The 15,538-nt window shown below is 36.3% G+C and overlaps 2 protein-coding genes across 3 annotated transcripts; both read right to left on the bottom strand.

Moving 5' to 3' along the window:
- Nucleotides 1-56: 56 nt before the first annotated feature.
- LOC149017334 (serine/threonine-protein kinase/endoribonuclease IRE1a-like) lies at nt 57-4,674 on the bottom strand. Its single transcript, XM_089151658.1, has 5 exons — nt 3,628-4,674; nt 3,253-3,425; nt 2,712-2,958; nt 1,255-1,558; nt 57-502 (listed from the first exon to the last, which is right to left on the bottom strand). The coding sequence occupies exons 1-5, from the start codon at nt 4,419-4,421 to the stop codon at nt 356-358; spliced, it is 1,665 nt and encodes a 554-aa protein (XP_089007784.1). The 5' UTR covers nt 4,422-4,674; the 3' UTR covers nt 57-355.
- A 1,714-nt stretch (nt 4,675-6,388) lies between these two features.
- LOC149017333 (serine/threonine-protein kinase/endoribonuclease IRE1a-like) lies at nt 6,389-14,205 on the bottom strand. Of its 2 annotated transcripts, none has more exons than XM_089151656.1 (7): nt 13,618-14,205; nt 12,626-12,881; nt 10,194-11,701; nt 8,406-8,578; nt 8,058-8,304; nt 7,318-7,621; nt 6,389-6,728 (listed from the first exon to the last, which is right to left on the bottom strand). In XM_089151656.1, exons 1-7 carry the CDS (start codon nt 13,935-13,937, stop codon nt 6,582-6,584), a joined length of 2,955 nt encoding a protein of 984 aa, XP_089007782.1. In that variant the 5' UTR covers nt 13,938-14,205; the 3' UTR covers nt 6,389-6,581. The 2 variants fall into 2 exon arrangements, with proteins under 2 accessions (XP_089007782.1, XP_089007783.1); XM_089151657.1 differs by having other exon boundaries at nt 12,626-12,867; nt 13,618-13,820.
- Nucleotides 14,206-15,538: the final 1,333 nt, after the last annotated feature.

The raw sequence follows: 15,538 nt of genomic DNA, 5'->3' as shown, positions 1-15,538 counted from the left end.
CTTAACCTCTGGACAGGTTCATTGGAGATTACCCTGTGCTCACGGTCTCCAGAAATGGTATTAAACTTGCGTTAAAATTGAGTCTGACTGTTGATCAGCAAATTGGATTTCAAATACAAATATAACATTTAGTATCAAACCTGTACACCCGAGCTCTGCTTGCACAACAATACAAATTTGAATTCCCGACATCACACCATGAGATGTTGGTCTTTTGCCCGCTAAACCAATACGTATCTCCTTTACAATTTATATACTAACAAAGCATAGTCTATTATAAATAGGGTATGTATGTTATCATAATCTAACAAGTACTTGACGACACTTCACTTCAACAGTTAGAAACAGGTTAAAATTACAAGAGACTATCCTCGAAATACTTCGAAAAACACTCCTCCTTCCTCCAGTATCTGCATACAGCTTTATACACTTCAATTAAGAGTCTAGGGAATCGACATGAAAAATAATCATCAAACCCTTCAGGAACCGGCCCAAGAATTTCCTGAGACAAATAAAAGTACACATAAACTTCATCTGACAAAAAGAAATGAAATAATACTCAAAAGCTATATGACTTAAAATAGACAGACATCACAGGCAGGGATAACATTAATGCGGTTTTAGCATTTGGTAATAACAATCTCTAAAACAAAGGATGGATTAATCCGCACCATAACCAAAACTATCAGTGAAGAAAGTCCATTCAACGATAACCCAGATGATGTACCATAAAATCTGAATGTAAATTCCACTTCATGCATTGGTTCAAAAAAAACAAGGTTTTAAATTTGATCACTGACATCAAGGAGAAACATGAAATTCACCAGATTCAAATCAAATTTGTATCATCTAGTTCAATATGGAATTCAGGAGAAAACAAACATTTGCGAAACATGTCCAAGAAAGTAATTGTTGGTCACTGTATCAATTCTATATAAACAATAGCAGTCTTGGAGTTCTGTATAATGTCTGATATTACTTAAAATGATAAAAACTGTGTCTTGATTAGTGTATGTATGCCTACTAACAGAATACAAATTTTGATTATTCAAGTCATTTTGAGTCAAAACTTGATCTTTTAGATCCAGTCAACAGGTCTAGGATGACAAGTATAAGTTAAAAAGCTTTAACGGAAGTCTTATGCATCCAAATGGCTGTACAACTATCAAATATCTCAACCGTGGACAATCAACAGATCAAGGTCAACACAGCTTCACAAAATGACTATAGTTATTAGCCTGAGGTAAAACATACCTGGATTTCCTCTGGAAGTTCTCCATAATGATTCAAAGTGTTTCGTATGGCCCGTAATAGATCATGAGTACTACCAAACTTATACTGCCTGTAACGGCAAATATAATTGATAAACACAGCTTCCATCTTTTCATTCCATCTCCCACACAAGGTAATTGGTGTAACACTTCTTAATGCGTTTAGAAATTCAGTCTTAGCTTCACTATTTTTACTTTGTAGTCTGTCACTGGTGTCTCGAAGAAACGAGAGCCGCTTCTCAGAACTCCAAAATAGAGGATGGTGCAATGCCTTCTTTGCGTTGGGTCTATAAAACATGTTCATTCATAATCAAAAGTTGGATTAAATGAATTCCCCAGATTATTAAACTCAGGGTTTTCTAGAATACAAGAAAGTAACAGACGGATATAGCGAAAAATGCAATCTATTGTCTCTAGAAACAGAGTCTTAGCATGCAGCACAGGAGAAGGATGAAAACAAATCAGAAAAGAAAGAACTGAAAAGCACTGAAGCTCAATCCCATTCTTCTCCTCTGTTTTCTTTGTTTTCTTCACTCTGTATTGCACACACGAGAGCTGTAATTTTCAGCCAACACTAGAACTGTTAAGGGAATGTAAAATAGATTCAATAAGTCGGTTATGATGTGTTGGGTGAAATATGTAGAGTTAAAATATAAAAATAACAATGTGTAATTCAGTTGTAAGAGGAGGTCAACAGCCAAGCCACACACTCACCACCTAAACGTATTGAGGTTGAGTATCCAAAGGATTGAGTTCCTGACACTCAGCATTAAGAGAAAACCCGTAAAGAAGTGAAATAAATCCCCATAAGGGTATACTCTAAGAGGGAAGAGAGTGCAGAGAATGGGATAGGTCTCGTTCGTTGTAATGGCTAATCCGCCTTGCCAACCATTCTGAAAGGTTAAAAAAAAAGTGCAGAGAATGGCTCTACTCCAACACAAGACCAAACGATTTACCATATTTCTTCTAAATCAGTAAAAGTGTACAACTTCAAATACCTCAAATCAAAGGAAGCACATAAGAATAGATTTCTTGCTATTTAGTAATAACCTAAATTTATGCATACAGTCTGTTTTCATGACTGCACAATCAGAAGGAATGGTTCACCTTCTCAGTCCAACAAATATGACTGAGCTAAATCAAAAGGACGGTTCACCTTCTCAGTGCACAAGAAACCAATTGTTCATGACCTTACAATCAATGATAGTTTGATTCCTAAGATAAGGTCCATGAAACAAATCCCCCATTTCTTTGAGGGGAGGAGTGCCACAATTTGTGGGAATTAAAGGACTTTTTTCCAAGCTGATCATATTATTAGAAGTTGTGAATGTCAAGCAGGCAGTGATTGGCTCCTACTAATCTTCATTAATGAGGCGAAAAAGCACATCTTGTTGAAGCCTGAAGAAATAGAACTTGAAACAAATAGAACCAAAAGAATACCTCAACTCTGGATTGGGATTTAACAGCTGAGATAGAAGATCTCTAAGTTCAGGAATATGCTCTACCAGGGAAAGATCCATCTTGTTGTGCACAATATTTATATCACGTTCAATATGGTCACCAAAAGGATGCCTACCTCCTGTGATGCAAAAGAAGAGGACGCAGCCTAAACTAAATAGATCTACTGCACATGTTTGGCGTCGATGAAGGAGTTGTTCAGGTGCTTGCCAACCTGAACTACCTACGCCTACAAGTGAATCAGTAGAAGTCAGTTAAATATACAGAGTTAATAAATACCACATATAAAAATGTTAACAGCTGGTAGCTTGGTTGGTTGGAAGCATGCCAGTTGAAGTGCATGCTCCCCAAAAGTTCTTCTTGTGTTCAACTCTCCTGATTCACATTTGAGCTGTACTAAGGCACCATTTGTTATCTTCCATCCCATCTTAACTCTAGTTGGCCATTGACCCTAGATTAGGATGATCCAAAAGAAAAGAAGTGTTTACTGTCTAAAGTAAAAAAGGAATGCTTATAAATCTACCAGTAGGATTGTGACCCAAGGAAGTCATATCTTCAGTAAGCCGCTTGCTAATACCCATGTCAGAGAGTTTTGCACATAAAGATCGATCTTTTATGATCAAAACATTTTGAGGTTTCAAGTCTCTATGAATGATCCCCAATTCATGCAAATGTTCTAGGCCACAAACCACATCCCTGCACCAAATAGGTAAATAAGCAAAACATCCATGATTAGAAGCAAACCAATTTGATCATATACGCAAAGGGGGAATTGTAACCATCTAAAGCATCAGATAGTAGTCTGATAAGATGGATGTTATTTTTATTTGTATAAAGATAGTATAAAATGATTACATATGACAGAAAAATTCCAGTTACAAGAGGACTTTCAACTAACCTCATAAGTTTTAGCAAATGGGGTGAAGGATACCCGTTCCTCTTCCACAATTCAACGTCCCTGCCAAGAGCCGTTGCTGAACCCAACCCAACATGATACTCATTCACTGAAGAACTATTAAATGTAGGATTTGAAGAAGCAGAATATGTTTGAATCAAATCATTTAAACTACAATTACAACGCTCCAGAGAAAGATACACAAAATCTTGATCATACTCCACTCCATACCATCGAACAATGTTTGGGTGCTGATCAGATAAAATAAGATTTTGAATCTCTTTAACAGCCACATCATGATGGGTTTTTACAAGACGTTTAACAGCAACACGACGTCCATTATGAAATCCCTCAAATATAACAGTACCATTGCTTCCCTTGGCAATTTCTCTCCTGGTTATGAATAGTTGTCCAATCTTTCGTCCATCATCAACATCACGTTCGACCACAAAAGCACAAGGGAAGAATTTTGAAATGGTCGACAACAACTTCGAGATCACCCATAGTGGTTTCTTCACATTATCCCTTTCGTGAATGCTCACCATATGCCTATCTGCTAGCGTCGTCTTTTCAGCATTAAGAACAGCACGAATCTCCTCAGCCCGCCTTCGGTACTTGGTGGATACCTTAGTAATCTGTTTGCTAATCTTACGATTTTTCTCGTACTTCAAATGGGTTTTGAAGTACTCCAAGCCATTCATGTAAAGGGGAAAAGCATTTCTGTAATTTCCTGCTTCGTCTTCAAGGATCGCCTGCTTCAGCAATTCTACAGCCTGCTCCTTCAAATTGCTAGACATACTTCCAATTCCAACAAATTGTCCAGACAGCTAAAAAAGAAAAGAAAAAGCACAACAACCCAATCCACACTCCTAAATCTTCTCAAAGCACAAGGAGATCCTTGAAGTCTAACCTTCTACCCAAGGTTATCAAAGCATGACTGAGAGAACAAGCAGAAAAATCAAGAAAAACAAACCTCGATGCCGTGCTTCAGACTGGCGATCTCGATCAAGCGAGGTAGTATACTATTATGTAGTAGCTACTACTGTTGCAGGTAAGGTAGTATAAATTAGATAATTCCGAGAAGCTTACAGACCTTTATACTGTAGCAAGTCCACTGTGGACGGCTACCTTTTTGACTGATGCTGTTCTTTGTATCGTTATTTGTGGACTCCCTAATATTAATAATAATAATTAAAATTAAAAAAATTAAAAAATTAAATTGTCAATGGTGGGTTAGTTGAGTGGTTAAAATCTCAGACTCCCATGGGGAGGTCTTGGGTTTGCATCCATCCGGCGGCATTTTATTTCTAATATAAAAAACACCGGTACCAAAAAATAATAATAATAATAATAATTAAAATTAAAATAGAGAGAAAAGACAAGAAAAAATTGCAATACGTCAAGAAAGCTTTTTTTTTTGTTATTTCTATATTTATAGATGGTATATTTGCCGACAACATTTAATTAGAAATGTATTATATTCTTAGCAGATTTCTTAACCTCTGGACAAGTCTATAAAAATGGTATTGAACTTGCATCTGACTATTGATTAGTAAATTGAATTTTGAATAAAAAATTAACAATTTAGTAGTATCAAACCTGTACACGAGGGCTCAAGCTTGCACAACAATACAAATTTGAATTCTTGATCTCATACCATGAGACGTTGGTCTTTTAGCCAACGCTTGATGTCAACATATATCTCCTTTTCAATTTATATACTTTGATTCAATTTTTTCAATTAGCTTTGGAATTTTTAGCACATTGATCAAGTACATAATGTTCATAGTATCAGAATTGCTACAATGTAAAGGATTCAAATTCCTCAAAAAACTATCTAGAGTAAAATGAAGTTGTCAAAAAAATATTACCTACCACCCAAGAAATTAGATTTAAGAGAGATTATTCAACCACTTGGAGATGACTACCTATTGACAAAGTGAGAACCATCAACTGTTGAGGACAACGACTGTGAAAGCCCGATGACATGTTGTGTGTCTAACAGACCCAACTTAATGCATGAACGCTATATTGAGCCAACCTAGCCTGGAATAATTTAACAAGCTTGATTCAACCTATTATATCAACTTCAGAACTTTTTGACATATTGATCAAATACCTTCTTTTATTCTATTTTCTGGGTGTAATATTGATCAAGTACCTAACCGAATGAAAATGTATAGGTTCTTTGTTTTCTTCTTCTTCTTCTTTTCTTTTTCTTTTTCTTTCTTTCTTTTCTTTTCTTTTCTTTTTTTTTTTTTTTTTTTTTTTCTTGGTGGTACATGAATTTTTTTTTTTCCCTTGGTGGTACATGAAAAACTTATGAAAATAAAAATGTAAGTTGCTTCCCCAGGGCGATTAATCTTCAGACTAGCTTTACCCTCATGATCTCATATTATAAGGTGTTAATTTTTATCAATTAAATTTGTTTGAGGTGATAATTAGTTGAAGAATATTTGAACTAGCTACTTCTTCATCGAATGATTCTTCAAGGAAAGACACCCATACTGTAATTCCCTGCATCACCTTCAAAAATTGTCTGCTTGACAAAATTATCAGGCCCATTTCCGTCTCGATTAATGACACATATCCATCAGCTACATCCAAAGATTGAAGTAAAAATAAAAAATAAAAACTATTTTATTTTAATTTAATAAGATGTGACTGATAAACATGCATCGTTATCCCATGGGGAAATAAATGGTCAAAATCAACTTGATAAAATTCCTCACCAACCAATTTTGTTAGCATGCTCATTCATGCAACATCCAATTCCATTCCAACGAAATGCCCAAAAAGCAAAATAACTTAAATATATAAGAACAGAATATTAAGATTGATTCACAATTCACATAAAGATACAATTATAATTATTATTTACAATTTACATGAACACTAACTCTACACCTCAGTACATCAATACAGTTTGTGGCAGTTGGGAAGCAGCAGGGCAATATTTAGAAGAGACTATCTTCAAAATACTTTAAAAAGCATTCCTCTTCCCTGCAGTATTTACATACAACTTTGTACACCTCAATTAAGAGTCTGGGGAATCGACATGAAAAATAACCATCAAATCCTTCAGGAACTGGTCCAAGAATTTCCTGAAACAGAAGATAAATTAATTATTTCAGCATGACACAAGACAACTTATAATATGAAAAAAAGAAAAAAGTAACAATAAATGGGAAGCACTCCAACAAGGAAGAGCACCCAATGAGGCACCCAACAGTGCATCATGCCCTGTCAGCCAGCCACTCGATGCTCATTGGAAACAAACCCATGAAACTCATGGACATCATCTTGATCCAAGAAATAAGTAACACTAGGATATACTCCTTACAGCTCAGGCCTTATTATCATTAAATGAAGAATTTGGGGGAAATAAAATGAAGAAGATTTCGTACTTTATGGTACAATGCCTGATGCTACTTCAAAATGAAGATGTATGCATGATACAGATTTTGGAAGTTAGAGTCAAAACAATTTTGGATCCAGTTAATTGATCTACGATGCCGAGTGCACATCAGAAAAGGTTAAAAGGCTTATGCAATTAAACGGCTGTTTATACATTAGATAGATATCATAGCCGTGATCGATAAACTGGTCCCCTGTTATGCTGTGTCCTGTGACCATCAAAGTTGATACAGTTCCACAAAATAAACATGTAGTTACTAGCCTTAGGCTACATACCTGAATTTCTTTTGGAAGTTCCCCATAATGATTCAGCTTGTTGCGCATGACCCTTAATAGATCACGAGTACTACCAAACTTATATCGCCTATAACGGCCAATATTATTGATGAACGCAGGTTCCATCTTTTCATCCCATTTGCCACCCAAAGCTATGGGTGCAACACTTTCCAATGCATTTAGGAGTTCGGATTCAATTCCTCTATCTTCTATTTCTACCCGGTCACTAGTGTCTCGAAGAAATGCAAGCCGCTTTTCAGAACTCCAAAACAAAGGATGGTGCAACACTTCTGCTGCCTTGGGCCTGGGGGGCGGGGGGAATCAGAAGAACCAGGTGACATAAATAAATAAGAACAAAAGGAAGCACATAATGAGTTTATGTATTGGGATATAACATTTAGAATTTGCTTAAGTTTGAGCATTCAGCTAACTTCAATCCAACCCACAATGAATGAGCTAAATCAGAAGGATGATCCACCTTCTCATTGCACAAGAAACAAATACCAATGATTAAGACCATTCAATCACCTAAATGAGGTCAATGAAACAATCTCCTTTTCCTTTTAGGAAGGGATGCCAAGGGACTGGGAAATCAAAGAACTTCTATCAAGCTAATTGATCAAATTAGAAGGAAATGGGATCCCAGACAAGGAGCAGATTGGCAACTAATAATCATCACAAGAGAATGCACTACTTGTTGAACATAATAGAACTAAGACCAAATAAAACTAAAGGAATACCTCAATAACGGGTCAGGATTTAACAGCTGAAGAAGAAGATCTGTAGCTTCAGGAATATGCTCTATTAGGAAAAGATCCATCTTGTTCTTCACAATATTAATGTCACGTTCAAGATGGTCACCAAATGGATGTCTTCCTCCAGTGATGCAAAAAAAGAGGACACAGCCTAAACTAAATAGATCTATTGCACGTGTTTGGCGTCCATTAAGGAGTTGTTCGGGTGCTCGCCAGCCTGAACTACCACTACCTAAAAATGAATCAGTAGAAGACAGTTAAACATAAAGAGTTCATGAATACTACATATAGACATGTGCTTACTCTAGTCAAAAAAATGTTATTAATAAATACCAGTAGCACTATGACCCAAGGACGACATATCCCCTATAAGGCGCCTACTAATGCCCATGTCAGAGAGTTTTGCATATACTGATCGATCCTTTATAATCAACACATTCTGAGGTTTCAAGTCTCTATGAATGATCCCCAGTTCATGCAAATGTGCTAGGCCACAAACCATATCCCTGCGCCATCAATAAATAAAGAAACACATGCGTAGTTGTTCAGAAATAAACCAAAGTAATCCAACTCAAAAAAAGTGAGGAAGAAAAGAAAAATGAACACAGAACATATTTTCATAAACATCGTTTTAAGTCTTTTAAGGAAATTATCTCCTCAACAGCCTCTACCTTTAATTCATAGCCCAGCTCGCAATGCCCTGATCAGCCCCTTGGACCTTTGACCCTATTTATCTCAACTGTTCTGGGTTTTAGGAAACCTATTCCAGCCATTCTAACTGGTCCAAAGTTGGACTGAGTCTTCCAGCCCTCCCACCCCCCACCCCCCAAAACAAAAGGGACTCCATATCATCAAACCTTTAAGGCTACAACCCCATCTAAGGACTGCAAACACTAAAATAAACCCCTTTCTTGGTAGCTGGAACATTGTTGGTTGTTATACAGACTTGGTAGAATTGGCCCTTAGCTGCTGATCTAAGTGGTAGATCCGAATACCCTATGTTGGTAGTTCTTATACAGATCTTTGCGAAATTTGCCCTTAGCTGATCCTCTTCAGTAAGTGATGCAAATCCAAAGACTTATACCTGCAGGTCCAAGAAGCTGCCCCAGTAGTGCTACCAATAGAAGAACCCTGTACCAAATTATTTTAAGTATTTCAATTAGTTCAATTGAACCATCGCCCAAACCAGGTTCAATTGATTAATTTGGGTTCAGTTGACCAGGTCATTTTGTTTAAGTTAGCAACACCTTGTAAACACATCCACAAATAGGAGGGTATGGGCCCATTTGGTAAAGCTTCGGTTTTAAAACACATGTTCTCCTCTAAAATCATTTTTTTATATGTTTCTTGGCTGAGAAAAAACATTTTTTAGCCATAAAACAGTGTTTGGTATAACCAAAACTCTTTTTAATAGGCAGAGGTAGGAGATGGGAGGGTTGCATGTGTTAACTCTTCTATCCTCTTATTTGAGCCTCTAATAGAAATTTTCAGAACAATATGTTTTATTTAGAATTAGCTTTTTTCATTTAAAGAAGAACATTTTGCAAACCAGTGAAGCAAGGTTTTTGGGGTTCCAAAAATCTTGTTTCTGGCACAAAAAAAGAAGCCGGTCTATTTCATTGGCATATAAAAACAAAACAAGCATATAAATGAAAGTTTTTTTTTTGGGGGGTTACCACTTGCACAGAAAAATGTTAGAAACAGGGAACAAAAACATTACTAAATGGACCCTATGAGTTATCTTGAGTATTTCATACAGTTGGTTACTTTGTTAGTCAACTTTGTTAGGCTGGTCATCATGTCGTTATGAGTATAAACACATATTGCAGAAAATAATCCAAGGAGATTCAAAGCATCAGATAGTGGTCTCATAATATGGCAACACAAGAAACCAAAACAAAAAGGTAACATGTTATAAACACATATTACAGAAAATAATCCAAGGAGAAATGGTGACACATGCTTAGCTTTGGCCTTGTTTTGTTGATAACCTAGAATATAGCTGGTTGGAAAGCAAGGATTGATGTAGTCAACCCCATTTAATAAAGATAAAACTATATTGTGGTATAAAATGTGCACATATAACAGAAAATTGTAGTTGCAAAAGGAACTTCAACCAACCTCATAAGTTTTATCAAAGCAGGTGAAGGATACCCATTCCTCTTCCACAATTCAATATCCCTGCTGAGCCCTCTTGCTGAATCCAGTTGGACATTAAGCTCATTCACTGAATTTACTGCCTGATCCCCACTGAATGCAGGATTTGAAGAAGAATCTGAGCATGTTTGAATCAGATCACTTAAACTACAAGTACAACGCTCCAGAGAAAGATAGACAAAATCTTGATCATACTCCACTCCATACCATCGAACAATATTTGGATGTCGATCAGATGCAATAAGATTTTGAATCTCTTTAAAAGCTGCATCATGATGGGTTTTCACAAGACGTTTAACAGCAACAGGACGACCGTTATAGATTCCCTCAAGAACAACAGTTCCATTGCTTCCCTTAGCAATTTCCTTGCTGGATATGAATAGCTTCCCAATTTTACGTCCATCCACACAACCATCAAACAATTTAGAAATATCCCATGGTGGGTTCCTATCATTTTCCTCAGCGTGTGGACGATCATTCAGTTCTTGATTGTCATTTTCAAATGTGATATGTTTACTGTTTTCCCCACTGCCAGTGTGGTTTCCTGGTTTACAAGCTTTCTTCTTTTTAGATCCTACAGTGCGCCCATTGGAATCCTTAAGCCGCCTATTCATCTTCCTTTTTACTCTGGCAGTCAAATAATGGAACATGACAAAGCCCACAGTACAGAGACCAAGAAATAACCCAATGGGTGGCACAAATGAAACAGTAAAATTGTACTTCACATCATGCTTGTCAGTATAGTTCATCCTCACCATGTGCCTATCTCCCCTATCAATTACAGGGAGACAAGGTTTCTCAACAGGACAATCTTCTTCCATGTCGCCAAGACCATCAATGCTCTCCATGTGCTTATCCGCAATACTCATTTTAGCGAGAAACATGTTAACAACCTTATAGATTTTTTTAATACCATAGGGAATCTCATGTGAATCATCAGACTTCAGCAATAATTTGTTTTGGCTTGTTTCAGATCCAAAGGGCACTGGACCTTCAAGATGAGCCTCTGTTAGTTGATCAACTGGAGCATAGAGCAGGTTACTCCCTGCTATACATGGTAACCATGGCAGAGTATCCTCCTGATATTCTAAATGAAGTTTAGTTCTCATACCAGATGAAGCAGCATGAGGTAAACTCTCACTTCTTTGAGTATCAAGGACATTAAATTCAGCTAAAGTCATGTTCCAGTATGTTTCAATCAAGTTTGGCGCAACACAACGTAGATCATAATCAATTCTGGTGATGTAAATTTGATTTGCTAAGGGCTTCGACAATTCTTCCATGTCTTGCTTGGATACAAGACTTTTCTCTTTATCACTCCCAATTGGTAATGTAGATGAGGCAATCTTATATTTTCCAGTCTTGGCATCAACAAGGAAAACAGTAGTACTCTTTGATCCAAGAATGGTGCTTCCATCTTGTAATTGAAATGGTGTTATTCCAACCAATTCTTCTGCACTTACCTCAAGATTCTGAATCACACAAAAGAGAAAACAATCCCAAAAAAAAAAATCAGCAATTAAGCATTTTACTACCAGCAGACAATTTTTTAAGAAAATTTAACAGGAAAACAAACATCTCCCATATGAAAAGCATGCTTGTGTTAAAGAAGGGACCCTAGAAAGAACTACAAAAGGACCTTTCAAACAAACAACATCCACATTAAATGATCCTTACGACTGTATAATAAGTGGACTTTTTTAGGACTTTAGATATTTTATATTGTCCACCAAAAAGAATGCAATAGAGCCAATTTTTGTACAATAAAGCAAGAACCCATAACTTCAATTATTTGAAATTAATTTAGTTAAGAAGAATAGCATCTCCCTGCACCCAAAACCCCTTTGGCTCTTCACCAACACCAAGCCCTTACCATAAGAAGTTTTATTTATACAAAACTAGCCATCATATACTGCTTTTCCTATATGAATTGTATCTATGAAAATTAGGGAAATGACAATTTTATCAAAAAGTCATGTACACCTACTCCCGCAATCCATACAAGTATTTCCAATTAGTGGCTTTCATGCTGCAGACTATGATTGCCACTGTTAAAATGCCCAGCTTGCCCAATATAGATTCAGGCTCGGAATTAGGCTTATAAGGCAAGCCCTGAGACTGATAGGTCACGCATATTAGGGTATTTATCATGTTTCACACATTATGTCCCATCGTATGAAATAAGAAAACGCAAATCAATCATCGATCATCAGAGCTAAATAACTGAAATCCATAATAAAATTTTGCTAACTATCCAATACCAAGCCACCAAACATCTTAGGTGAATATTTAAAAAAATAATAAAAAATTTAACAAAAAAAAAAGTAGGATGAAATCCACTTCTCCTAATAAGCATTTGTCAAAGATAAATAGATCATGGTGAGTATTAAAATTACCATTGTTTCATTACTGTGCCACATATACAGCTTCCTGTCAACTTCAGGATAAATGAAGAATTTGTCATCCAATCCATAAGTATTTTCCCTTTCCTTTACGCTGTACTTGTTAAGAACAGCCTGATATGAGGAAGAAATGGGTGGGCCCGACTTAATTGACCAGAATATCTTTTTAGATTTAAAGCCCACAGAAGAAATTGTACCATCTTGAGAAACAACGATGGTCCTGACATCCTCTTGTCCTGTGTCATGTGCACTGGTTAAAAAAACAAAAAATAATGATACAAAGTCAATTCAATTACTATAAAAAGAAATCAAAATTTTCAAAAGACGATTCAAAAAAAAAACACAAATGTTCAATAAGCTGGAGCCATTTTGTCACAAAACTAAGAAGAATTCCATTAACATAACATAGGCTCTATCAAGCAAACATTATCTCACCAAAAATAAAGTAGTACATTGAAGTTACTATCACCGACTACCCTTGTTGTGAAAATCTTTCATCTACTGTTAAAAATTAATTAGACACCAAAAAAAAGAGTGGTGGAGGGAACAAAGATCTGATGCTTCCCATTTCTAGATGTGGATGTTAAGAAGGGGATGGGCATTTTGAGCATGAGATTGGGGCAAGACCATTTCCATTTACCAAATACCACTTCTCCCAGAAGGAGCTGAACTTCAGCAGCTGAGCAGTAACAAAATAACTGCAGACTTGCCAAACTAAGCAAATGAACGTGAACAAACATTCAAGCATAACCCGTCAGTTCCAAAGTTAAAACTTTGGATTTGAGTTCATCGCCCTCTCCCTCAAAATCAGAACTAAGAAAGTGAACAGTTAACCATATGCTGTATCGTTAAGCTTAATTCATATCAAAATTATATAAACTATATCTCAATTTCTACAAAATATCAAAAACAAACAATGATTTTGAACATTACCCAGATTCCTAAAGGGGGAGATTATGAAACAACAAACGAAAGCCTCTACTTACGATGGAAGCGACAGTATAGATCTAGTTGCAGCATATATTGTGCCCCCGTTGTCGTGGACATGAGGATTGTCCAAAGCAATCTCCTTTGACTCTGAAACTGATAGATCAACGCCGGCATAACGATTGAACAAATCAATCTCCTTTGACTCAGAACTCAAAGCAATCTCTTTGGAATCTGAAGCCGGTAGCTCACCATCGATATAACGATTATACAAAGAAATCTCGTTTGGCTCCGAATCCGATGGATCCCCTTCGAAAACAGGAGACCTCGCAAAGAACAACAGACAGCAAAGAATAATGAGCCAATATGGCTTCTTCATCAGTAAGATCGAAACAGGAACCGAACCGAAAACGAAGAGAAAAATGTCAAGATCGGTGAAAGGTTTTATCAAACACAGTATGAGAACGACAATTAGAACGGACAAGAAGTGGGCTGGAAAACGGAAGAGAAGGGGTGAGGGAAGGAACTTGGGAGATTCCAAACCTGTACCCTTCCCGGCCACTTTGGATAATCTGAACAAATGACATTTGGGTTTCTGTTTATTCCAAAGACTTGAGAGCTGTCCGGACGAGTTTGTGTAGGGCAAGTAATGGCACATCCTAATAAATAAATAATATAATGCCGATCTATTACAAAGGCTGCATTTTGTTTGTAAATGTCTGGTGGAAAAAAAAAAAATATGTGAAGGCATGTGTAATGGAGTGGGGGAAAAGAAAAAAGAAATGAAGGATTTTATAGAAAAATATTATATGTGAGTTTCACTATTTTGTTTTCTTTTTTTTTTCATAAAATTTTACATATTTTGTGAAATTTTGAAAAAATATGGGATGAAAAAAATTAACATGTCTCATCAATAGATAAGCTTCCTTAAATCTCTAACTTTTCCACCTCCATCAACCAAACAAAATACAATTTTGGTATTTAATGAAAAAATATGTTTTTTTTTAAATCCACCCCTTTATTTTAACAAACAAACGAAGCCTATTTATATTAAATTTGATTTTCTAACCCAAAAAAGATTTATCATTTTTTTTTAATTGAGGTTGAATGGAGAAATCCTCTCAAAAGTTGCGTACAACTGCTCCGCATATATTTCAAATAAAGTGGCTAAGAAGCAAAGAATCTAAAAGCCTATTTAAAAGTTTTTAAATTTACAAACTTTTAATCTCAGTCTTTTATTTAATAAAAAAGTGGGCACAGAAAAGATTTTTTTTTTTTTTTTGCCTATGTGCTCCGTTAACTCTATCCTTAGGGGATAGCTTGTATATATAATTTAAGTATCAGGTAGAGGTTTGCCTTGGTCTCGTGGGGGTTCAAACTCTTGACCTCCCACTTGGGCACACAAATTCTCTTCACCCTATTGTTTGTCCTCGCCCCTTTCATGTCTAAGCCTACCCTATGTGAGGTGGGGCATTTTGAGGGGGGTTGGAGGGGTGGGGTAAGACAACCTACCTGGTGGAGAGGATTTTAAACCCCTACTTAGAGGGAGTAGGGATCATTTCCTTTGATAGGGAGCACAAAACACTAATCGCCTTATGACCACATGAATATGGGGTCACTAGAGACACATTGTATGTCCCATCTCGAAATTTTTTATATATAGTTTTTTCCCTGTAAGCCCCTATATATATGGTCATAAAGCGGTCGAGGAAGCACTTGTGTTGGGGGAGGTGATCTAAAGTTAGAGGTGTCGGGTCTTTTGTCAAATGAGCAATCCCACAAGATTAAAAAGATATTAAATTTATTTTTAAAATTGAAATTAAATCAGTGGACAAATCAATAAAAGAATCTCATCGAATGGTCATTAGTGATCAATGAAAATGATTACCTTATAATCGACGAATATGAATAAAGATTCTCATCCAACGCAGCCTTGATTATGTTCTTCCAACGATTAATTTTTCTCAGCGCCGTCATCAC

Source organism: Hakea prostrata, chromosome 4 (genome assembly GCF_041222555.1).
Source record: "Hakea prostrata isolate BN-2017 chromosome 4, UWA_Hpros_2, whole genome shotgun sequence".
Taxonomy (NCBI): Eukaryota; Viridiplantae; Streptophyta; class Magnoliopsida; order Proteales; family Proteaceae; genus Hakea; species Hakea prostrata.
Note: the sequence above shows the minus strand (reverse complement) of the source record. Positions and strands in the feature narration are given on the sequence as shown.